General features: G+C 50.3%; 1 protein-coding gene across 1 annotated transcript; it reads left to right on the top strand.

Moving 5' to 3' along the window:
• Nucleotides 1–5,456: 5,456 nt before the first annotated feature.
• Nucleotides 5,457–18,628, top strand: KDELR2 (KDEL endoplasmic reticulum protein retention receptor 2). Its single transcript, XM_024576943.4, has 5 exons — nucleotides 5,457–5,676; nucleotides 12,662–12,762; nucleotides 15,632–15,790; nucleotides 16,895–17,147; nucleotides 18,178–18,628. The coding sequence occupies exons 1-5, from the start codon at nucleotides 5,586–5,588 to the stop codon at nucleotides 18,210–18,212; spliced, it is 639 nt and encodes a 212-aa protein (XP_024432711.1). The 5' UTR covers nucleotides 5,457–5,585; the 3' UTR covers nucleotides 18,213–18,628.
• The last annotated feature ends 5,170 nt before the right edge of the window (nucleotides 18,629–23,798 follow it).

Here is a 23,798-nt window from a genome sequence, read left to right as displayed (position 1 = left end):
GCTGCCCAGAAGGGGGGCAGATGGGGTGGGGGTGGGGGAAAGCAGGGGAGAGAAATAGCGAGGGACTGGATGAGCAAGGCCCTCTGTGTTAGACTGCAGAATTGAGGATTTTATCCAGTGGACTAACTTCAATCCCATTTGGAAGTGGTCACTTGGAAGTGGGGAGTCTGGGAGTGGGATGGGGATCATCAGTGTGGGGGCCGGGAGAACACAGAGATGCGAGGTGGTGAACGAACAGAGTCTGGTGGCTGTTGGGGACGGGCAGAGTGATGGTCCCTGGAACAAGTCCCATTGAGTGCAGCTTAGGGGCAAATGACATGATCTAGGACATATTTGGAACCCCCAGAGGCCATTCCACATGTGCATCCGGAGCCCCTGGGGAGGACTGGGGACAGAGGAGAGTGTGACCTGGATGGTGGGGGGGGGGGGGTAGGAGGAGCTGTGGGCAGGGAGGGTGTGTTGACGTCTTTCATCCTTTCCAGGCTCCAGTTGGCAACTCCTGGCATCAGGTAGTTTCTTGTTACCTTGTTACCTCCCTCCTCACCTTTCTTCCAGGGAATTCTGAACAGGGCTCTAAACCCGTCTTTTGGATTCTTTTCTTCCCACTGGGTTCAAACGGCCCATGTTGCTGCTGTTCTTGCCAGTCTCCCACAAGCCCCTCTCTGAGGCCACTTTTTTGTTTTTTTGTTTCCCCACTCATGGCCATCATATAGAAATGTCTAAAGCACAATGTATAATCCCAGGGTGGGGAAGGACATACCCAGACATGGCTAGTGGTGTACATTTCTCCCCAGCAGCTCAAGCTGGGTAACATCCATACATTTCCACAGCCGTCTCTCTGAGGAACACGTGATCTGTAGAGATTGTAGGCTCCACCAGGCTGTGAACAGGTGTGACCCCGCAGCCCAGGTGCCCCGTAGGGCGTTTTCCTGCAAATGAGAAACACCTGGTAGACCCAGCCCTGTGCCAGGGTGCACGGGCTGGCAAGCCGGGCACTAGCTAGATTTTCTCCCTAACATGCCTTATATTGGTTATCCATTTGCTGCACAATGCCATGTAACAAACCCTCCCAAAGCTCAGTTGCTTAAAACGGCAGCCACTTACTGCTCATGCGTCCATGGGTCCCCAGGCAGTTTTGCTCTGAGCTGGGCTCAGTGGATTCACTCGTGCATCTATGGCCCCCTGCCCCTGTGAGTCAGCTAGGCTGCTGTGCTCACCGTGCAGAGCTGTCTCCCCCATCTGGGGCCTTGGCTGGGGCAACTGGGGCGGCTGGGATGGTTTCACGTGGCCTCTCGTCTTCCAGCCCAATTCACAGTAAAGGCGCAGAAGAGCCCTTGTGGCCTAAGTGCAGAATTGGCATACCGTCCTTTCCAGCCCAGTCTATTGTCAGAGCAAGTGACAAAACCAGCCTGGGATCCAGGGGAAGGGAAATACACTCCACTCTTGATGAGAGATGCTGTAAAATCACAGTGCAGAGGATTCAGGGGTGGGCGAGAATCAGGGTCGTTTTTGCAATCAATATACCACATGCCCCCTTGGCCAGGCACCTGGTCCAGATCCCAGTCTCCTTAAACTCCTCTGTGTCCCTGGTCCTGCCTGGACCCAGCACGGCTCTGGCTACCTATCCTCTTGTTTCCTCCAGGTGGCATGCTTCTCGCTCTCTCTTACCTGGTCACCCATGAGTGACCCCTCTCCAGATACCCTCAGTCCAGTGGGCAGCCCTGGTCTGTGCCTGCTGGGAAACCAGTGGCCCTTCTGCTGGGGAAGCTCCCTGGTTTCCCTCTGGGAAATTATCCCTCCCCTACTTCCACAACCTGGAGCGGTACTGAGCGGATAAGGATGGTCTTGTGATTCTGGCTGGGTTGCTCAGGGTCATTGCAAGACTCAAGTTAAAACTGTTTGAAAAGGGAGGCTTCCTCTCTTTTGGGTGAATTGCTGGGTGTATAGAGGGTAGAATGCTGGCGGGAGCTGCCCAGACCACCCCCTGGAGTGCGCCTGCCTGGAAGTAAAGCCAATACAGGAGGGCAGAACAGAGATTGCTCTGTACACCCCTTTGTCCCTGGATCCAACCTTGCCTGAAGCAGATTTCTGGACTTGTCAGTTTCCAAGCCAATTTTTAAAATTTATTATTACTATTTTTTTTTTTGGATTAGGCTGGTTTGAATGGGTTTCTGTCTCTTGCAACACTAAGAGGGTTGAGTAATACACCCATCGACAGATGATTATAGATATTCAGTCTTTTAACATTCTCAGTGAACTCTCTTCATTCATAAATGCATTCGCCAATACCTTTTGACTGCTTCCTCTGTGCCAGGAAGAATGCTGGGTGCAAACACCATACGGGTCGGCCTCTCTGAGTCTGGTTTCCCAGGAGGTTGTATGACATGGGTTTCACAGCCGAGTCAGTGCAAAGCCCTGAATGTGAGCGAGTATGTGCACCCCCCCCCAGCCCCCAGCTGTCTCCCAGTAACGCTAACACAATGCCACAGCCTAGTTACACACCTCCTCGCCCGGCAACATCAGTCGGTGGTTGTTAGGTAGTGCGCTCAAGGTTTTCACGCATTTCGTTTTGTTTTACTTCCACAACAACCCCCTGGGTTTTGTTATCTCCTTTTTACAAATAAAAAGTCTGAAACTCAGGAAGGTTGTGTGACTCGCGGGAACGAAAACTTGGGTCTGTCTATACCCAAAGCCCATCCTCTGAGCGGAAATATCTTCTTTGTTTTGTTTAACATCTTTTCCATGCTTTTAAAAATTTTAATGTTACTATTCCAAGGGCCACAGATGCTAGTGACTTCAACAGGAAGCCCTCACCTCCTTTCTTACCACTTTCTGTTCCTGCTCAGAGCACCGTAACAAAATACCACACACTGAGTGGCTTAAAAAACAGGGGCCTGTGTTCTCGTTCTGGAGGCTGGAAGTCCAAGATCAAGGTAGGGGAGGGCTTGGTTTTTCCTGAGGCTGCTCTCCACAGCTTGCGGACGGCCACCTTCTCGTGGAGCCCTCTTGGGGCCTTTCCTCTGTGTGTGCACATCCATGCGTCTCTTTCTCTTCCTATGAGGACGCCAATCCTATTGGATTAGGGCCTCACCCGTATGACCTCACTCAACCTTAATAACCGCCTTACAAGCCCCATCTCCTAGTGCAGTCACATTCTGAGGTATTGGGGGTTAGGACTTCATCATAGGACTTTGGGGAGGGGACCCAGTTCGGCCCATCACACTTCCTTATCAGGTGAAAGGGGTACAACAATCCCAGTTTGAAGGAGGCCTCAGAGATCACTGGGTTGAAATGATGTGGGAAAGGATTCCGTCAGGCAGGATTTTCTCACCTTCCCCTCTGCGAATGTCTACGCACCTGCCCTCATCTTCCTCCCGTGCTGCCCAGGCCTCCCCCTTCACTCCAGTTCACAGCATTCCTGCCTCCCCAAGCTCCCAGGCGTCTCTGTGTGCCAGTGACCACAACTCCCTCTCCACTGACTCTTCCCCGTCCCCTGCAAACATCCCTCCTGCCACCACAGCCCTCTGAGAACAGTTTGGACCTCAGTGGCCGGTGCCCTTTAGAGCCAAATTTTTCAGGCTGCCTCTGCGCCCTCACCATCCAATCACCTCTCAGCATGTGGCAGCCTGGCTTTGCCTCTCATCGTCCCCCTGAAGCTGATATGGACTCTGACAGGAAGCTACAGGGAGGACCTGTTGTCCTTATCTTAACTGACTTTTATTAAAGCAGCTCTGGGCACTGTTTACCCTCCCTTGGCAAATTCTCGCACACCCAGGCTTTAGTTACCAGGTGTCTACTCACCCATAACCCTGTCACCCAGCACTTTGATTTCCCACAGTTTCTAACTTAGCACATCCCCAGCGCTCACTAATTGCCCGTTAAATCAAACCGAATAACATCAAGATAGGGGGCTACCAAGTTGCTCTAGAGAATTACTATCTCCTTTCTATGAAGTTTGGCCACCTGTATCCAGAGCCTTAAAACCAGGGGTGCAAAGTAAAAGTCTACGGGGGCCAGAGGGCCAAATATATGATGTGGGCGAGGCAAGGACACAGTGACACCAGGACAAGGCTGTCAGGTAACTGACACGGGGGACAGGGGAGACACAATAGGGAGGGCTGGGCACAAAGTAGCTGAAGGGTGGATGCCCTCTGCAGGGGGAGCCTCTGATCCCTCCAGCCAAGGACTTCCACGTGGGAAGGCAATCGGAGTGCTGCCTGATCTCAGACCTTCTCAAAGGAAGTCAGATATCCAGTTTTGTTTGTTTATCTATCTATCTATCATCTATCTATCTATCTATCTATCTATCTATCTATCTATCTATCCATTCATTCATTCTTACAGAGAGGGGAAGGGAGGGAGAAAGAGTGAGAGAAACATTGATCAGTTCTTCTCGCACACCCCCAGCGGTGGGGAGCCGGGGTTGGGGGAGGGGCTGGCCTCCCACCCAGGCGTGTGTCCTGACCAGGAATAAAACTGGGAACCTTCCCGTTCTCGTTCTCGAGATGATGTCTTATCCCACTGAGCCACACCCGCCAGGGCCAGATTTGTATTTTAAATGTCCTGATGAAATGTTGGCAACCAATTCAAAACTTAAAATAAGGTGATCAATTCTGAACCAAAGAGAACATTTCTGCGAGCCAGGTGGAGCCCAGCTTGAGTTTGCAACCCGAGAAATGAAATATTTGCGTCATTTGATGCACTCATTCTACCCTGGGGTAGGAGGGACCCCCTAAAAAGGGACATGATGCATTTTCAGCGTTAGCAAGGGAGCTGTGCTGGTGGCCAGTTGGCGGTTCTGGATGGAAGGATGCTGATGACTGACTTTGAAGACGCCCTTTGTTTTAGGAAAGCCACCCTGAATGGGCCCTTTAGTCACAGGAAGGCAGGGACCACCCAGTTTTCTGTGGGGAATCGGTGAAGTCGCCCTGAAACCAACTGCTGTTCCTCGGAACGAGGGGTTCAGGGTTCTGTCTGTCAGCTTCGTTCCGTTGGTAATTTCTTGTGATTTATTCTCTCATCCCACAGAATTGTTCTCTCTTCTATTTTGCACTCTTTCTCAAAGGGAATCACCAGAATGATAAAATCTTCAGACCCCCTCATAAGCCACATCCTCCTGGACGCCCCCCAATACCGATCTTATCTTGAAAGATGCCATCACGGATTAATTTTTGTCTCTTACATTTTTTCATACAATAAGTCTGTAGAGCTCTTAAGATTAGTGGGAGGGGAAAAATCGTTCACAAGGGAGTGTTACTTCAAAAATTAAAGGAAATCGCTGGCACCCGAGAAGCCGGAAACTCCACGGGGGGAAGTTGGAGGGGAGTCGGGTCCTCCCCACGAAGCCCGGGAAAAACTGCTCCTGGCTGGGCTGGCGTTCCGGCGCGCCCCCTTTAAGGGGCGGGGCCGGGGCGGGGCCTGGCGGCGGCCAGCTTTCCCAGGCTGCCCCGCGCGCGCGCCGGCAGTTTGGCCACGTCCCTGGCCACGTCGCGCCCGCTCTCGCCATCTTCGTCGCTTCCTTTTAGTGGTCGCCGCCTTCGCCTAAGCCGCCGAGCCCCGGGGCAGCCGCGCCGACCGCCGCCGCCATGAACATCTTCCGGCTGACCGGGGACCTGTCCCACCTGGCGGCCATCGTCATCCTGCTGCTGAAGATCTGGAAGACGCGCTCCTGCGCCGGTGAGCGGCGGGCGAGGGCCCGGTCGCGGGACCGGGTTGCCCGGAGGACCCGCCGACCTCGGCCGTCCAGCAGCCCGCAGGCCTGTGCTGTTCGACACGCCCCCCGGCGGCTTCGCGGGCGGTGGGACCCAGGGGGCCTGCCACCCCTCCGGGCGAGCTCTCAGGCCGGGGCGAGTTGTCGCGGTCTTGGGCCCCGCTCCACACTTGGTCCGCTCCAGAACTTGAGCCGTCGGGGTGCAGAAGGCGCCAACCCCACAGCAGGGAGCCCTGTTCTGCCTGAAAAGTTTGGATGGTGGGGCGGGATGGGGGCTCAGGCGGGCACGCTGCTGCCCTTGGCTTTAATGGGTGTCTCACCGTGGGCCTGAGCGAGGGCCTGGGCTGGGGCCTGGGTCTCGAGGGTCAGGACGTGCGGGGACCCTGCGAATCAATGGGACAGGCGGGAGGAGGATGCGACGGACCGCGGCTGACTCTACCTGACGTGGCAGCCAGGCCAGTGCGAGTGCGGTAGGTGGGGCCGGGATGTGGAGAGGTCACCTCTCTCCGAACCCTACCCATGTGAGGACTGGCCTTTAGGTTAGGGTATCAGGTCAGGCCTGTCCTTAGAGTTCTGCGGGCCTTACACCCAGTTCTCGGGTCCAGGATCACGCCTGCTATGGGGGATAGTGTAGGGAGGTCTGTAAAGAACTTCTTGGGGACAGTTAATGCTGCTTTGTGAAACGCACTCGTTTGTCTAGCTCCAAGTGCCTCCATCTAATAACGGGTTTTCTGAAATCTGCGGCGCCTGCAGGACCCCGCGGAGGTCTCCTGTGGTCTCCTGTAATTCCTCACTCCACGTCACCAATGAGTTGGCGACTCCCTCCCCGGGAGAACACACTTCGTGCCCGCAGTGCTGGGAGGCAGTGAGACGAGTCTGCTGCTGTGGAGGTTTACATTATATTAACCCTAAAACTTTCAGAATGGCGACTATGTGGTTCTCAGGCCAGCACTCAATCCAGTGAGCCATACCAGCCAGGGCTTCAGAATGGCAACTTTTTTTAAATGCTTCCTTAAACTTATTTTTTGGTGCCATGGCCAGAGTAAACTTTTGATGAATTCGAGAACTTAGTGTTTGCAGAGGCAGTAAAAGATGGAGTCCTAAAGGACCCTTGGTGGCAGAGATTCCATTAACCTGATTGATTTCTAAAAATTCCCACATCTAAAGTAACACCACATCTTTGATTGCTGTCCTCAGGCCTCACCTCTCTCCCCGGAACATAGCTGAGCGCCAGGAAGTAAGCAAAAACAAAAAAAGACCTTTGAGCAATCAAAATGAATGTTACAAAGTCCAGGGACTGAACCAGTGTGTCAGGCTTGAAGGTGATCTCTCAATTTATACGTAGTTCAGAGTCACTCAGCTGTATGATTTCCAGTGACAGCAAAGTAATTGCAGCGGTTGTGATCGCTGACATTTCAGTGCTTGCTGTATACTAGGTAGTGCCCTAAGTGTCTTACATAGCTCATTCCATGCAGTCCTTAAAATAACCGTATGAGGAGGGTGCCATTGTTCCCATTCTGTGAACGAGGGAACTGAGTGTAAGGAGGGTGAGAAAACCATGGGAGAGCCAGGATCGAAACAGGCGATCGGTGCCTTGCAGTTAAGGGTTTCGAAGAACTGTCTGTCTGTTTTGTCCTAAGTAACTTCAGGTTAAACATTTGATGCCAGGTCAGTGTTCAGGTCATTTTTGTTGTTCTCAGAAGATGTTTTTCTTCCCCCCAGCTTTATTGAGGTGTAATTGACACACAATGTTGTATTTGTTTTATGTGTACAGCGTAATGATTTGATATATGCGTATTTTGCAAAATAATTATCACAGTAAGTTTAGTTAACATCTGGTACCACAGGTAGATAAATTTTTTTCCCTTGTGATGAGAACTTTTAAGATCTGCTATGTTAGCAACTTTCAAATATACAATATTGCTCACTGCTGTCACCGTTACATCCCTGGGCCTTCCTTACTTCAGGACTGGGGATTCGTACCTTTAGGACACTGTCACTCATTTTGCCTCCCCCCCTCCAGGATATGTTGCTTTTAATCTTTTATTTTTGCTCCAACATTTTGGGACGTGTCTCTTCATCTTCTTCCATGTGTTTCTTGGAACCCGCTGCCGTCAGGCCATGAAGTTGGAGCACGATGTCTCCTAAACGTGCATCTGAACTAAGGTGTTGGGGAGAAGTTGGTGCAACATCAGACAGAAAATTCCTTTTTAAAATTTTATCTTTGTTGCATTTTTTTGCCCGTTACCATTTAGTCCTTTTACACCCTCCTCTACCTGCAATCACCACACTGTTGTCCATGTCCATGAGTTCTTTTTCCCTTTTAGTGTGTTTGTTTTTTAATACTCACTGTTTGCATCTGAGAGATTGAGGAGCGTTTAGGGAAATATAAAGTACTTCAGCCAAAGGAATTAGGAAGATAAGATAAATTGGCGAATCATGTGTTTGCCGAGTGTTCCCAGAGTCAGTCCGTAGTTGCAGGGCGCCATGGAACTGTCCTCACTCTCAGACGTCGGGCACTTTGTTCTTACACGGCGATTTCCTGGCCTTTCAAAAATCGAAATCACCAGGGTTATTTATTCAGAATTAAATGCTAAATTTGACTAGCTGACTTGTTTTTCCACCCTAAATTATAAAAGTTGTTTGGAGACTTTTGAAAGAGTAAGAATTTGATATGAGTTTCTCAAATAGCTGGAACAGGAGACATGGATCTCCAGGTTGTGTTTCTCACTCTGCAAGCACTGGTGTTGGGGTTCACGTTAGGAATCTGGCACTTGTTTTGGACACACCTGCAGCTACAGAACTACAGGGCTTTTACCTTGCAGGTAAGGGATGAGGCAGGCTGGCTAGGAAGCTGCAGCTCGCTTTCCTGACAGTCTCATTTGAGAAGGGCTGCCTTCCGGGACCAGTTTTAAAGTGGAGGAGAGGAGTTGGTCTTGGTTTAGCTCCGTTTGAATTGGCATTGTCCTGTGTCTGTGCCTGCCATCGTCATCACGGAGGGGTGCCTGAGTGAAATGTGAGTTTCTCATATTCCTGAACAGTCATGGCAGCTGGATCCGCAGTGTGCTCAAGTTGTCGCTGCATCCCTGTCCCACACCCTGAGCTGCATGGCCTCGGAAGAACAAGGCTGGGTTTGTAGCCGAAGGACTTCGGGCCACGCTTCCGTAGGCTGAGAGTTACTAATAGTGCTGTGTCTGTTATACTGAAATTGCTAGTGGAATCCGTCCTCTCCGAGTACCCCCCCCCCCGCCTCCTCCCCCCCGTATTGCTCAGATCGTCGTTGTGCAGGCTGTAGACTTTCCATCCTACCACACATGCCAGGCTTGCGCTGTGTTCCTGCGTTTCTCATAATCGCACGCTTTATTTTTGAAGTAAATGGAAAACACCTAGTCTTTTGTTGTCATTGAGTACTTCCGGAAGCTTTTGCGTCACATTCCCAGCCTCCCTCTTTGTGGCAGCTGTCACCTCTGGTTTCCGAGTGCAAGCCTCTTGAGTATTCATTGCTCTCAGACATTTGCTGACCACCCACTATGTGCAAGGCAGTAGGGACACAATTCAGAGCAGCAGCTTGTAGGTATCAAAGTTTCTGCTCTCAAGAAAGCTGTGGTTTAGTTGAAATAGTAAGATATATAAAACATAGGGCATTAAGCCATATAAGCAGTCAGCCCTGTGAATGTGAAGTGGCAGGAGGAACCCCGGACTTCCCAGGCAGCAGTGTGCAAGACCTTCCTGAGGACAGGTTTACGACTGTGCTGCTGGACACAGGCGCTGGCCTGAGTGTGCGTTCACACCCTGCTCCTGTGGGTGGGGCAGCCAAGGTGGTACGTCTCCCAGATTGACTTATTTAGAATACCATCAAAGTTAAAAAACTATGGACTGAGAGAAACAACCGGCTGTATAACTAAATGACAGAGTGTTCATACCCAGAGTAAGATAGTCCTACAACTTAAAAAAGAAGCCTAGAAAAGTGGACAGAGTCGGCAGTTCACAGAAGAATGACAGAAGGCCAGCTGAGTGTGAACGAATGCCCAGCCTCACTGGCAGGTGGGAGCCTGGACAGGAAAACAGCGGTGCCCTGGGCCAGGAAAAGTAAGGCTGACAGCGCCCCCTGTCAGCAGGGTGTGCAATGAAGGGTGTTGGCATCTGGTATTGGTGGATGTGGAAATTGGCACCGTCTTTCCGGGGGAAGTTTGACAGTGTGCCACACTTACAGTGACATACATTTTGTCCCAGCAGTCTAGGGAACCTGGACGACAGAAACTGTAATGTCTGTAAGTAAACCACGTAGAGGTATAAAGAGGCTTGTTGTACCTGCTAAGTGCAAAACACTGTATATACAAAGATGTTTGTGCAACATTAAGAAGATAAATTTGGGTGAGCAACCCAAATGTCTGTCACTGGAGTGGTCACACAAACATTGGTGCATTCATGCTCTGGAGCACCGCGCAGGCGTAGAAAAAGATGAGCTAGGAAAGGGGCTTCAGAAAGGTCTGGAAGCTCGCAGTCAAAATGCAGGTGGGAGGGGTGTTAAAAGGTCTGTTTGCCTGTTGTTTCATATATTTTAGCCCAGTTGGAATTTTTAATCTAGAGCATGGACTGCTCTAGAGTGAGTATTCTTGAGAGCTGATAGCCTTCACATGCTTTGGTCTCAAAACAAGAAGAAATTGATCATAGGAGCCCCTCTGGCTTCCTGGCAGGTATTCCCCCAGGAAGGAGATTCTTGCCCCTACCCCTCTGTCTTCAGCTGGGACCCCTGCCTTCCTGTGAAGACAGGACAGCTTTTCTGTTTTGAAGGGGAAAGCTGCTACTTGCTAATCAGGATCCCAGGCCAGGAAGAACAAGGTAGCACTGTGTGAGCGCCCTCAGATGCCAGCATGGCAGTTCCTGAGTGGATTCTGCCCCACAGGACAAGCTCCAGGGCACGCGCAGCCGGTCCCTGTCCTCTGCCCCATGCTCTGCTCGGGGGCTCTGCCACCGTCTGCTGGCAGTAAATTAGGGCAGAGCCCAGAGCACATTACCTATTGGCAGTCACAGACACAGTATGACTTAGAAACTCTTCGGAAGTATTATCCCAAAATACCACAAAAGGAGAAGTTACCCTGTGACATGAAAATAAAATGAATTCCATTTTCTTTTGTCCATTTGTTCATTCATTCAGCAGATACTTCCTTAGCCCTGCGGTGTGTCAGGCCCAGTGCTCAGCACAGATAACACCAAATGGAATAAAGCAGGTCCCGGCCTTTGGAGATCTCCGTGTCCAATGGGGGTGGGGGAAGGGGAGACAGCAACTCACTTACCCCCATGTGTCCTCTGAGTGCTGTCCTAGCAGCTGCAGGAGCAGCTGGCGTGAAGCAGTTCACGCCCATTACAGAATAAACAGCGGTGAGGGGTGGGTCTTCATAGGTGACTTCCAGAGGAAGTGATGTGTGTGTTGGGTGGCACAGGGGAGTGGCAAAAGCGCCCTGGTGGTCCCTGGTCTTTAGGACTGCAAAGAATGAGGACAGGATGTCAAACCTGCCTGGCTGTCAAAGCTCCATTGGGGTAGACCCTGTGCACACAATTTACCCGTATGTACCCAATGGGGTGTTTTTTAGTTAAAATACTGGAAAGAACCAAGTAGGCAACTAACTGAAAATTCTCAAGGCTTTAGCAAACATCAAACGTGAACCATGGGCCCCCTGTTCTTCCCCCTCCCATCATGTCTCCCCTCTCCTGTTTTCTGTGTCCACCGCAGCCTCTTCGGTTCCCCTTTGGAACAGGGGTCATTGGTAGGAAAGTAAAGGTCTTCATTTCTGCGAGAAAATACAGCAGCTCACGTCCATATCTCCACCCACAGCCCTTGAGGTTGGTGACTGTTGATGGATCTGGGCTCGGTTTCTACTCGGGTGTGTTTGTGAGTAGGCTGGAGCTGCGAGTATTCAAACACAGGGAGTAACATCCTCAGACCCAGGTGTTTAGTTTCAACAGGCTGCAAAATTGTTCTGTAAAATACTGTTATTTAAAAATGTGGTTTTTGGGGTGCAGTGGCATAGCTGCTAAAAACCCGCTTAAATAAGTCTGATGGTGTGAGGTTTCCAGTGTTGATGAGGGTTGAGCGGCTTCTGACCTCTGGGGAGGCCAGGTTCCTCAGTGCATTCACTCGGCCTCGGGCAGCTGGAGCCCTGAGTGCTCATCCTTTGTCACGAATATTTGGCCAGAGGTGGAAAGGCCCCCGTGCGCACCGTGTGACCTAGATGGCCCCTGCCGAGTCCAGACACCCTGCGCGGCGCCCTGGAGGTGGGTCGGTGGCTGGAGGTGGGAACAGTTTCAAGGGGGTGGGAAAAAGCCTGCTGCTTTTGAAGACTGGGTGTGCGAGGGCAAGGCTGGTTGTGTGGTGAACCTTAGGAGGCAGAGTTTTTAAATATCTTCACATGTCCAAGTGAATGCTGCTGTCCCAGGAAGTCACTTCGGAGGCCGTACGGGGCTGGCGCTCCCACCCTTCCTGAGCAGTGTCCCCATCTGCTCAGCCATTTGAGTCCTGCACCGTCCTCAGAAGGTCTCTCACCATCAGCTGCTGTTTCCTGATGGAAAGAAAGGTGCTACAGGTGCCGGGTGACGACACTAAATAGTAGCAGAACGTCTGACCTAAAGTGACATGTTTGAGAAATGAACGTTCTTTTGAGCCATGTGCAGCCTGGTGTGTTGGCTCTGGCATAGTTAAATCACTTGGCAGCAGCCACCCCATTCATTACATTAAGGCAAAAGTTGTCAGAGCCTCCCCAGAGGAGCATGTGCCAGGACGTTAAGGGAAAGAAGAATGGACACTGGTGTGCAGAGTCAGCCCCGACGGCAGCCTTTGACACCCCGGGCGGGCGCCCCACGCCCCACGGCCCCACCGCCGCGCCTGCGCAGTGTTACTGGCAGGGATCAGAGCTCCTGGGGCCTTTCTGACACTTTCCTTTGTTTCCTCAGGTATTTCCGGGAAAAGCCAGCTCCTCTTTGCACTGGTCTTCACAACTCGTTACCTGGATCTTTTTACTTCATTTATTTCATTATACAACACATCTATGAAGGTAGGTATGGCATCCAGTGGAATATATTTCATGCATAAATCACAGATGAATGGAAACTTACCGTTGAATATATTTTTTCCATTTCAGAGCAATATCTTTTTAATTAAGTGCTTTGCACTTAGAAATGTTTTAACCTTAAGCTCCTTGAGTATATGATAAATGTCTAATGCTGTTGATAACCCTGTAAGAAAGAGGTAGCTACAAGTGTTTGAGCAGTGGGAAATCACAGACTCCCCGGTTCAGGACAAGGAGCAAAAGCCAGGTCCCCCGCTCCACGCCTGATTCTGCTGCTGAGGGGCTGTGTTAGGGTCCACTTCTTCCCTCCCACCCGGTCCATGTTCTTAAACTTCTACTGTGTGTGCCGCCTTTATTACTTTTGCCAAGCTTAGATAACGTCTGTACTGCAATTTACTGAACATGTGTTTTAAACCTTTAATTTATCCTCAGCATCAGATCCATGGTGCCTTTGGTATTGTTGCATTTTTCCTAACGTGTAACTATTAAAATATAGAATGTCCGCATAACACCTAACATCCCATGTAGCACTTGGTGGGACATGCCCCACATTTGGAGAAGCCTCAGTTCTGTCCCATGGAATTGAAGGCCCACAGGGCAGGAGGGCACTTCCCTGGCACCCAAGGCAGGGTGGGAAGCAAGCAGAGGTCCCGGTCTGGTGGGGGAGAGCAGTCATCCCGCGGCCAGATGGCTGGCTGCGGTTTGGGTGGGTGCTGTGAAGGACGACAGAGTGCAGCTCTCAGGATGTTTAAAGGAGTCCGGTTCTTTCCTTCGTTCACTCTTCAGATGCCTAGTGAGCACCTGTGTGGGGGGCGCTGTCGCAGACACTGGTTATTGGCACAACCAAGGAAGTGACGTTTGAGCTGAAGCCCATTGGCGTGGCATTTAAAACGGTTCCCCAACACGTAATGCCCAGAAGCATTTTCATACGCCCGGGTCAAAGTAGACAGCAATATTTGAGTCTGCTGCCTCTACTAAAAAGCAGATCTGAGCTGCCTGCAATCATTACATGCTACATTACTGAGTGATGGGAGCCTAGTCATCAGGAAGTTGGCTTAAAAATGCCTGCGTCCCTGCTTGTCCAGGCAAGTTGAAGCTGTAGGTATTAGAAGGGTGTGAGCAAGAGTCCCTCTCCCTCCCCGCCAGGGAGCTGGCTTTTGGAGTGTTCCTTCTGCTTGGTTCTGGTTTCCTCGCACACCCTAAAACTCAGGTGAGTGCAAGTCGAGTTTTACGTGCTCAGCTTTTTATTGTCAACGCCAAGCCCTGCTGAGAGGAGAAGTGGCTTCTGTCCCCTGTGGCTGCTGAGGCCTCGTGGGTATGGTCTGCACAGGCCACGGGCTGGGTGCCGGGGAGGGAGCCCCCGCTGCCATGCGCCTTGGCCACTGGGGGGGACTCTCTGTACATTGGTTTTGTATGTTATTTTATTCATGAGCATGTGTACATATATTTGTGTGTGGAAGGAACTCTGACAGTATCAGATACTACTCTTGATTTTTTTGGTAGTTCTTTGGCTTATAGATGGGTATGACCAACAATTTTTTTACCTTTTGACTACTTGCAGATATAATTCAGGAGGTGCCAGGGACAGTGTGGGGTCTTTGTTTGTGTTGAAGTGTGTGAGGGCTTGATGACCGCTTCGTTGTCCTAGGTCGTTCGCCCCAACGCTGCCCAGCTGAGTGTTGTGAGGCGCTTTTCCTAGGAAGTCACACCAGCAGGGTGGCTGGCATCCCAGTTGTCTGTGTTCCCAGGCCAACCTGCTCCTGGGCTCCAGGGCCTCAAACTCTGCAGTCTGAGAATCGGTGCAGCTTCCGAAGGTCAGACTCTTCCTCGGGGTTGGGTGAATCGATGGCACTGGCCTCTCGCATGGGCAAGGACACGTTAGGTCACGGCAGCCCTGAGCAGCTCTGCTGTGCTGCCGAAGTCGCTCCCTATTGTGGGCGGCAGCATTTTACAAATCATCACTTACTTTCAGGTTAGCTCTTGTTAAATTACCAGAGTTTCATAGCAACTATCTGAATGGTCAGTGTTAAAGCAACATAAGTAAAGACCATCACTGTACAGCTTAACATGAGTTACATTATTCCATCTTGAAAAGCCCTAAGAAGTACCCTGATCCTGGAAGGGAGGTCCTTGGTTTCAGACTGCATTGAGCTCTGAATTCTTTTTTTCCTTAAGCTGCATTCTGATGATTTAAAGTGGGACTAAAAGTACATTCTTTGGCAGTTTCTTAAAAACTTAAATTTACATTTAAGATACGATCCGGGACTCCCACTCCTAGGTGTTCACCCAAGAGAAACGAAAAGCCACATAAAAGCCCGCACACAATGCTTGTAGCAGCGTCGGTCCCACAAGCTGGGAACGGCCTGTCCCACCTGGTGTGTGGACCAGCAGACTGCTGACCACGCCGCTTGCTGCTGCTGGTGCTGCAGCTCGGCAGATAGGAGCTACTTGTTTTGCTCACACACCAGCCAGGTGGTGGGATCTCAGGTGTAGGCGGCTGACTGAAGGAATCTGGTCTTACAGTCCACGTACTGTGTGGTTCCATTTATGCAGTATTCTAGAAAAGTCAAAACTGCAGAGACCAAGAACAGGCCAGGGCTGCCCGGGGTCAAGCCTGGGAGGAGGATTGACCCCAGAGGGGCAGCAGGAGGGGATTCTTTGTGGGAGAGCGCTGAGGTGTGTGTTGATTGTGGTGGTGATTGTATTATGACCCACAGAACTGTATGTCCCCCAAAGCGAATTTTACTGTATTTAAATTTTTTAATTAAAAAAGGTATATGGACGCTGAAGAACGCCAAGGGAGTTGGAAGCATTGTGAGGTGTTGACGGCCTGGTGGTTTTCTCTTGCTTGTAGCTTATCTACATTGCCTGCTCCTATGCCACAGTGTACCTGATCTATATGAAGTTCAAGGCAACGTACGACGGCAACCACGACACCTTCCGAGTGGAGTTTCTGGTGGTCCCCGTGGGAGGCCTCTCGTTCCTCGTCAATCATGACTTCTCTCCTCTCGAGGTTCGTAAAGTGTTTTTTTAGTGGGCCTGTCCAGTTCCCTGGGGAGACAGACCTGTTTGCAGATAATGTGGGGTTACTCTGTTTCAGTTTTTTGTTACCAGTTGGCAAGCTTCTGGTGCAGCATAGACTATTTGGTATAAAGAAATCGGGGACAGGAATCACGCCCCCAGGTGTTCGGGTGTCTGCTGCGAGGTTGCTGCCTGACTCCTCTGCAGTGCAAACCTGGCTTCCGTGGCACCAAACACAGCCCCTGCCTGTCTGAGGGTTTGATGAACGTGATCTCTCCAGCTCTGCTTCCCCCTGATGGATGGGTGTCACACATTGATGCTGTGCTTGTGACCCCCCTGAGCAGCGCGGCTGCCACCCTCCTCAGCTCTAGGAAACGTCGTTTGCGTGGTGCCCGGGCACTGGGCGGGGCACAGCTGCTCCTCAGTGCCAGCCCCACCCCCTGGGTGTCAGTGCCCGCGCTGCTCTGGGTCCTCTGGGGGCGCTCTGAGTGCTCGGGCTCTTACAGCGCTCCAGGGCCACTGGCGGGTCCTTCTGTCGTCAGTGTGGATGGAGTGCCTTGGTGGGCAGTTTGCACAATTACAGCTCTGATTGCTTACACCTTTCATTTCACTGCGTCAAAAAAGCCTAAAGCATAAGAAAAATGGACAATCTGGATAGTTTGGAAAGCAGAGCAGCTGGTGAGGGAAATTGGCAGTGAGGGAGTGGGAGGAGCCTGGTTGTCCGAGTGGTCGCCCTGGCAGAAAGCAGCGTTGACTCGGGCCCCTGGATCCAGACTGGGACACACTTGCCCAGGAGAGACATCACACACGTAGATCCCAGAGATTTGTGCAGGGAGGAAGGTGGTGTTGGAGAGACACGGTAATGAACTTTCAAAGAGGCAGAGGTGCCCAGCTGACCCAACTTGTCATTGGGAATGTCCGTGCCTCCAAAACACAGCTTAAGTTGTCTGCGACTTGTGAAGCTGCTCAGCTCCTCCATCCAGGGCTCAGATGCCCGGGCTCCCTGCTCCCTGTGTTGCCCCATGGTGAAGTAGGAGTGTTTCCTGTGACCCGTGTGGGCCCTGGGTGCTGACCGAAGCCCGTGCTTCCCCTGCAGATTCTGTGGACCTTCTCCATCTACCTGGAGTCGGTGGCCATCCTGCCGCAGCTCTTCATGATCAGCAAGACCGGGGAGGCGGAGACCATCACCACGCACTACCTGTTCTTCCTGGGCCTCTACCGCGCGCTCTATCTCGTCAACTGGATCTGGCGCTTCTACTTCGAGGGCTTCTTTGACCTCATTGCGGTGGTGGCCGGTGTTGTGCAGACCATCCTGTACTGCGACTTCTTCTACTTGTACATCACGAAAGGTACGCAGCTACCCGTCTGGCCTCGTTCCCGTGGCCCGCGTGCTCTCGCACTGGCTCCTGCGCTGGCTCCCGTGTCATGCAGTGGAACCGGCTGCAGGACAACATTTCAGCGACTGTCCAGTTCAGTTCTGGGTCAGGTTCTTCGTCTTTTCTTTGGCTGTAGCTATATCGTTTTTTGCAATGGCATATTTTTATTGTACAAAAAATTCAGTTAGAACTAATAATTCTACAATCACCTGAAGTCCTCCCACTCAGAGATCATTGTTAATATTCCTGTGAATGTGATTCCAGATCTCTCTCCATGCACATAAACAGATACATGGTTAACTGCTTTTTCCCACTGACAGTGTTTCATGTCAGTCACTAGAAACCTCCGTGATTTTCAGTAGCCGTAGTATTTCATTGTGTGTAGCCCATAATGCGCCCACCCAGCCCAGCTGTCCGTGGACACCCAGGCTGTGACCGCTGCTCTGCTGCACTGAAAGCCCAGTGCTTCCGCCAGCATCCTTGTATACGTACGTTTTCGCATCGATGCGAGCATAGAACACTGGAACTGCACAAAACCCTGGCAAAAGCTGTGGTCCTTGCTCAGGAAAAAGTGCGCGTTTATGCGTGTGCATTCAGATCTCTGCCACAGTCCTGGGGGCTCAGGGGCCCGGGGACCCCGGCTGGGGGCCCCAGGCTGGGGGCCGTTGCTATTACAGTGAGGTTCCTGGTAGTGGGCTTGCTGGTTCCAGGGCATCCGTGTCTCACCTCTTTTATATTCAGGTTGTGTAGACTGCACTAGTGACAGTTCTGTTTTACTGGGCATCGATTAGGGAAGAAAGTCACGGTAACAGAAAGCTGCTACAGTTTAGCAACAATTTCAGTCCCGTTGGTGTTTTTATTGACTGTTGGTTGCCAAAAGCTTATCTCCGTGCCCCTTACCCCATGGTGTGCTGAGTGTGACAGACCTCAGGGGATGGGAGGAAGGGGACCCAGGCTTGTCTGTGCAGTGACATCTGGTTTTCTCCCTTCTCTCTGATCCCAGTACTCAAGGGAAAGAAGCTCAGTCTGCCAGCGTAAGTGCCAAAGCCCGTCCCCAGCGTCTGTCCTCAGGGTGCTCGGACAGACTTCTCACCACAGCAAAGGCAGGAGATGCTCGACACGGAAAACCAGAAACTCCGCTCTTTTGTTGCAGACAGTCATCAGTGGCTCTGCGAGAACCCAGAGGAAAAGAACCAGAAGGTTTCTGTTTAATGCATCTTGCCTTATCTTTTTTTATTACTATGTACAAAGATTTTTTTACACAAAGAAACTTAATGCTGTATTAATAAATTCAGTGTGTAGCTTCAATTGGGGTAGTTCCAAAAGTGATGATTTTGTGAGAAATTGTGCAAACTTTTTCTTTTTTTTTTAATTCTTTGAAATTGTTGAAATGTCTGTGATGAAATTGTACTCCTTGACAGTTGGTAGATTATATATTCACCCATCTATCAAACTTGCATTCCACTATATTTATTTTTAGCCAAAAGGTGAGTCATATTTGTTTGAAATCTGAAACACTATGGTCAGTTTGGTGTATCTGTTCAAATTTCTTCCCCTCAGATGTGGAAACCCCTCCCTTGAATATCACAACACTATGTTTAAGGCTGGTAGGGGTGACACGCAAGTACTGTGGTTTTCGTCACCAAAAATTTTAAGATTCTTAGTGTAGAGTCTTATTTAAGAGTCACCAAAGGTGCCTGCCCGCCTGTCCACCTGCCCTGCTAAAAAGCATCCCTTTGAGACTGCGCCGAGGGTGTCGAAGGGCTCGGTCGGTGGGCGGGGGTCCTGGCTGCTTGCCATGTAGGTGTGGGGTGCGAGGGACATTAATGATTATTTTGGATCCAGGACTCGACTCCTCTGAGGACTAGGACACAAGTACTTACCCGTCACCTTGGTTTACAGTTCTCAAAGACGACACAGCCATGCCCAGCTCAGATTCAAACAGTTTTTCAAATTACTCTTGGGACTGAAATGATTTACATATTTTTAAATTGGCAGAACCAATTACCATTCCTCATATTCTTACTTTTTTTTTGTCTTTTGTTTTTACCGAGCTCTTGCATGATTTATCTTGTGTTACCACCTTAATAAACGTTTTATTAAACATAAAATAAATTGTCTCTTTTTCATGAACTAGGCTTTTGGAACATCCTGTGGCAGGATGGTTTTTTTGTATGTTTTTCATTTGGCAACGAAAGCTCTATATAGGGCTGAAAACGATTGTCTGTATTTTATGGGTAAATTGGAATTTTTCCTTCTGATTTTGCTATTAGATTGATTTGCTGCATTTTTTGATTTATGCAGAAGCACATGAATGCACCATCATTGTCAAAGTGTTGAATGCTAACAGTGCTTACTACAAGAGGGGCGCAGCAGGCTTACCTGCTGCTTAAAATAGGGAGCTGGATGGGTTTTATTTTTGTCCAGTGTGTCTCTAAACGTCTTTCTCAGCTGGCTGTGTAGCTGCATGGTTTAACCTGTCTTTCCCTCTCTCGTTCTGCTTCTGCCCTCACGATTTTGCTTCTGTGGATCAGTATCTCTTTCCAGCATCCTCGTCTTGGTTTAGTTTCTGTTTTCATCCTCCCCAGAAGATTCTGAGAGCCTAGAGGAAGGGAGGAAAGCCCCCGGAAGTGGAGCAGGCAGCCTACTGCCCAGACTGGGGACAGGGTGGGGGCTCTCGCAGGTTTCTGTGCACGTAACTCAGACACCAGCGGGGCTGGTTCACGGGGCAGCACAGCGCACAGAACTCGGGTCTGGGAGCTCAGCACGCCACCCGGTTCCTGAAACACCTTCCTTCTCTGGTCAGTCTGCCCAAGCAAAAACAAAGCTGGCTGAGATGTGACCACCACGCTATGCCAACCAGGATGGCATCTTAATAGGCTGCCTGAACCGCAGCGGGACTGGCCGTATCCTCGTGCGCACTGGAAGCGGGCCTGACACGAAGGCCTGGACTGATGTCCCTAATGAAGCCCCGTTTCAGAGTGACTTTCTGAATAAAGGTTGTCAGGTAACTAAGATGTTTTATTGAGCTGTTTTATTTATGTGGATTTTTTAAATGTAAGCGCAAAGAGAGAGAAAGCATAGTTAGCACATGGCTTGCTAGGTGGTAACTAAAAAGCTGCAGTCCGTTGGCTGCTTCCAAACACTGGTCCATTCCCTCTCCAGCTCCTTCGTGTTCAGAAAGCATTCCCTGCTTTTTTACAGCCTGGCCAAAAGAGGAGAAAGTAGAGAAATCGGTGGGGGGCAGAAGGTGCAGGTAGAAGGTCTTGCAGGAAGATCCAGCCATTCCAGTAGGTGGGACAACTGCCTGGGAAGGCCAAGAAGCAACGGTTTCATTTCAATGAAAGTGATTTGTGGGAACCCTGAGTAAGAAAAGCACAAGCTTGGGGGTCAGCCTTGTGTTAAGTCTTGGCTCCCCACAATGCAGCTCTGTGACCCTGGACCTCACCTGAGCCCCATCCCCCCTCAGTTAGATGCGGAAGCTCCTGCCACAGGATTTCTGTGAGGTGTCAATGAGCCCATGTGGGTGAAGCTCAGGACGCAGTTTGGTGCCCATGAAGTGCTCAGCACCAAGGGACCCTCCATTTCCCCCCCTTTTGTGCTTCGCTTGGGACAGCTGCCTCAGAAGCTGGTGAGACCAGTTCTGGCCCACTTGATGGCACTACGCAGCAGTGTCCTTGTTGGGAGACCAACGCATCCATAGAAATGCATTAGGTGCCTTCCCAGCCACTCATCCTAGTGAGGTCTGAGGAGGGCCCCTGGCAGGGGGACTCCAGGTGGGGTTTTTCGGTGTGCCTCGCCCTCTAGTGGCTAAGTGTGGAGTTTGTGCCCTGTTCAGCTCAGTACTTGCCGCCCCTCCCCACACCCGCATCTGGGTTAGCCTTCACAGCGTGGTCTTTGTGGACTTTGAAGATGCTGTCGGTGTTTCTCCTGCAGTTTTGAAACAATCCCCTCATATCCCTTAAGTTTAAAAGCAAATTGAAGCATAATATAGCACTATTCCTTTTCAACAATGACCAGGGGACTTTGTCATCATACTAGAACACTCCAGGTCTCATCTAGCTTCATCTTGGGTACTTAAAAGGTGAGGTCTTTAGGCAAATGCTACATTACACGACACTTTCCCCCATTACTGAAACAATGGAAATACAGACCCTACCGGTATTTACTACTTACAAGGTTTCTAAGAAAGTTAATAGTTCTGTAACAGGGAAACTTGTGTGCCCTGAAACCAAAAAAGTGACTTGTTAAAGTTCTGAACACTGAAGATCTCAGGACTGCAAAGAATGCTTAGAAAAGCAAGACTCCAACGCCTGGCTAGAATTGCCCACTGCCAACTGACCTAAACAATAGCAGGAAGCTTCAATGCAAGGATGCTCATTTTACTTGGGGCACAGAAATGCACTCAAAGAAAATCAAGTCCTAACGGGAGAAATGGAGGAGACGAATCAACTGGGAAAATGAAAGAGTAAAGACCAATTTCTCCAAATTAATACGAAGATAAGATGACGTGCCAGAAAGGCCTCTGAAGAATACTTAATATTCTTTGCAAATACATAGGGAAATTAACCTGAAACAACAGCAGAGAAGGATACCTAAGATGTTCCCCCCCCCCCCGCCGCCAAATACAAGACGGAGTGAACACGGCAGGATGTTACCCCTTGTTAAATCTGGATGGCGGGCCCTTCAGTGTCCCGCATCTCTGTTGAAAATTTTTATCATTCAAAAAAAAGTCACGACAGGTCATTCACCTTTTCAAAAGCTGCGCTTTGACTTGGGTTTTCATTTTGGAAAAAAAACATGAAACATTTTCTAAATCTTTTTTATACATCTCTTTTCAAATAGCCATTTTAATAGCAGAAAATTGAAAACCAGTGTTTAAGGGAACAATATGCTTTGTATGAGATACCCGTGAGATGAAATGTTTTAAAATGGGCTTCATTCAACTAACGGGTTGATATCACAGGGACAGGGCAGGACGCACTCGCAGGGACTGGGTCTACACAAAGTGCATTGTTTTTTAACTGTGCATATACCTCCGAAACAGTTTGGTGGGTTGTCACTGTTTATGATATTTTCGCAGTATGTACCTTTACCAACAAAAGTTTATGTTGAAAAGTTATCTGATAGCAAAGCCTTACAAATCCTGTTTTCAAAAGGGCACAATCACATTTAAGAATATGTGTGATGACTCTGACTTACCTTAACTCCTCACCTTAACTCCTCCTTTCTCTTCAAACCTCATTTTAATATCTTCTTCAGGGATATGCTCCCTGACCTCTCATTACTTAATCAGGTGCCCAGTAAATACTAATTTTGTGAATGGATGAATGGCTCTCTCCCATAAAAATCTCCTAACTTCCCTTTATTTACAATTCCTTGTATCATTTTAACAACCATCAATACAATTTCAGTATTATTTCTAACTCTGAAATTCTGCCCTTCAGAAGACCCCTGAAAGAACTTCAGACTCGGAAAATCTTGACATTTAGTGTGTTTGTTTATTCATTCATCAACTATTTAATGTAGTCCACTATGTGCACAGCAGTGAACAAGATGGACAGGGTGCCTAGCTCACACGGGAAGGGGGGAGCAGAGAGGGCACGCACATGGTAAATGCCAGGGAGAGGTTGAGTGTTATGGAGAAAACTGCCAGGGGAAGGGAATGGGAATGGATGGGTGTGCTGTTTTAGATAAGGTGGCCAGGGAAGCCTATTAGAGGCAGTGACACTTGAGCTGAGGTCTGAATGAAGTGAGAGACCCGGAGACCCGGAGATACAGGCCGGTGGAGCATCCCTGGCAGAGGAAACAGAAAATGTAAAAAGCCGCAGGGCGAGAATGAGTTTCAGGAAGGAACAAACGGTGGCAGGCAGAGGGGTGATGGAAAGTAGTAACCTAAACTCGGGGAGACATATATAAACACTCCTTTACGTACTTGAGATGTGTGACTCCCAGGGAAAGGCCTTTGAGAGGGGGTTGGAGTCTAGTATTTTATACACGAGGAGCAGCCTTGCAAAATCCAAGCGGAGGATGGGCTTGGTCTGACGGTGCAAGGAGGTCACCCGGGCTGCTGGATGGGGGAAGGCATTGCAGGGGGAAGCAAGGCAGAGGGGAGACTCGGTCGGGCACGAGATGAAGGGGGCTCGGGCCAGGTAAGAGAGTGGAGGTGCTGAGACGTGGTCAGGACCTAAGGCACTGAACGACGGCCTGCCTGTGGGAAGGAGGGCAGGGCAGGCTACTCCCCAGCCCTCAGCCCCCAGCTACCAGGTGGTTTCTGGCCCTGAACTCGACAAAGGTCCCCTGTTCCTTTCTCCGGACCGTGGATGCACAGAGGACGCAACTTCGCACAGGCCTGGGGCCCCACAGAGCGGCGATGAGCCGCATTAACAGCCGTGTGACTCTTGGCTCACCAGTCCCTCCGGGTCAGATGAGTCTTCACCTAGAAAATGGAAATCCTAGCAGAACGGACTTCACGGTCCAGCACACCTGCCGGGAAGGCAGCGGGCGCCTGTCGGGTCCGCGTGCACCCGCACAGGCGCAGCGTCCTGAGCGCGCAGCAGCCTCAGCCAGGGCGTGCGCATGCGCCGGGCTCCCCGCTCGCGCGCGCCTGCGCGGAGTCTCCGT

This window comes from Desmodus rotundus, chromosome 6 (genome assembly GCF_022682495.2).
Source record: "Desmodus rotundus isolate HL8 chromosome 6, HLdesRot8A.1, whole genome shotgun sequence".
NCBI lineage: Eukaryota > Metazoa > Chordata > Mammalia > Chiroptera > Phyllostomidae > Desmodus > Desmodus rotundus.
This window is presented reverse-complemented; position numbering and strand designations above follow the sequence as displayed.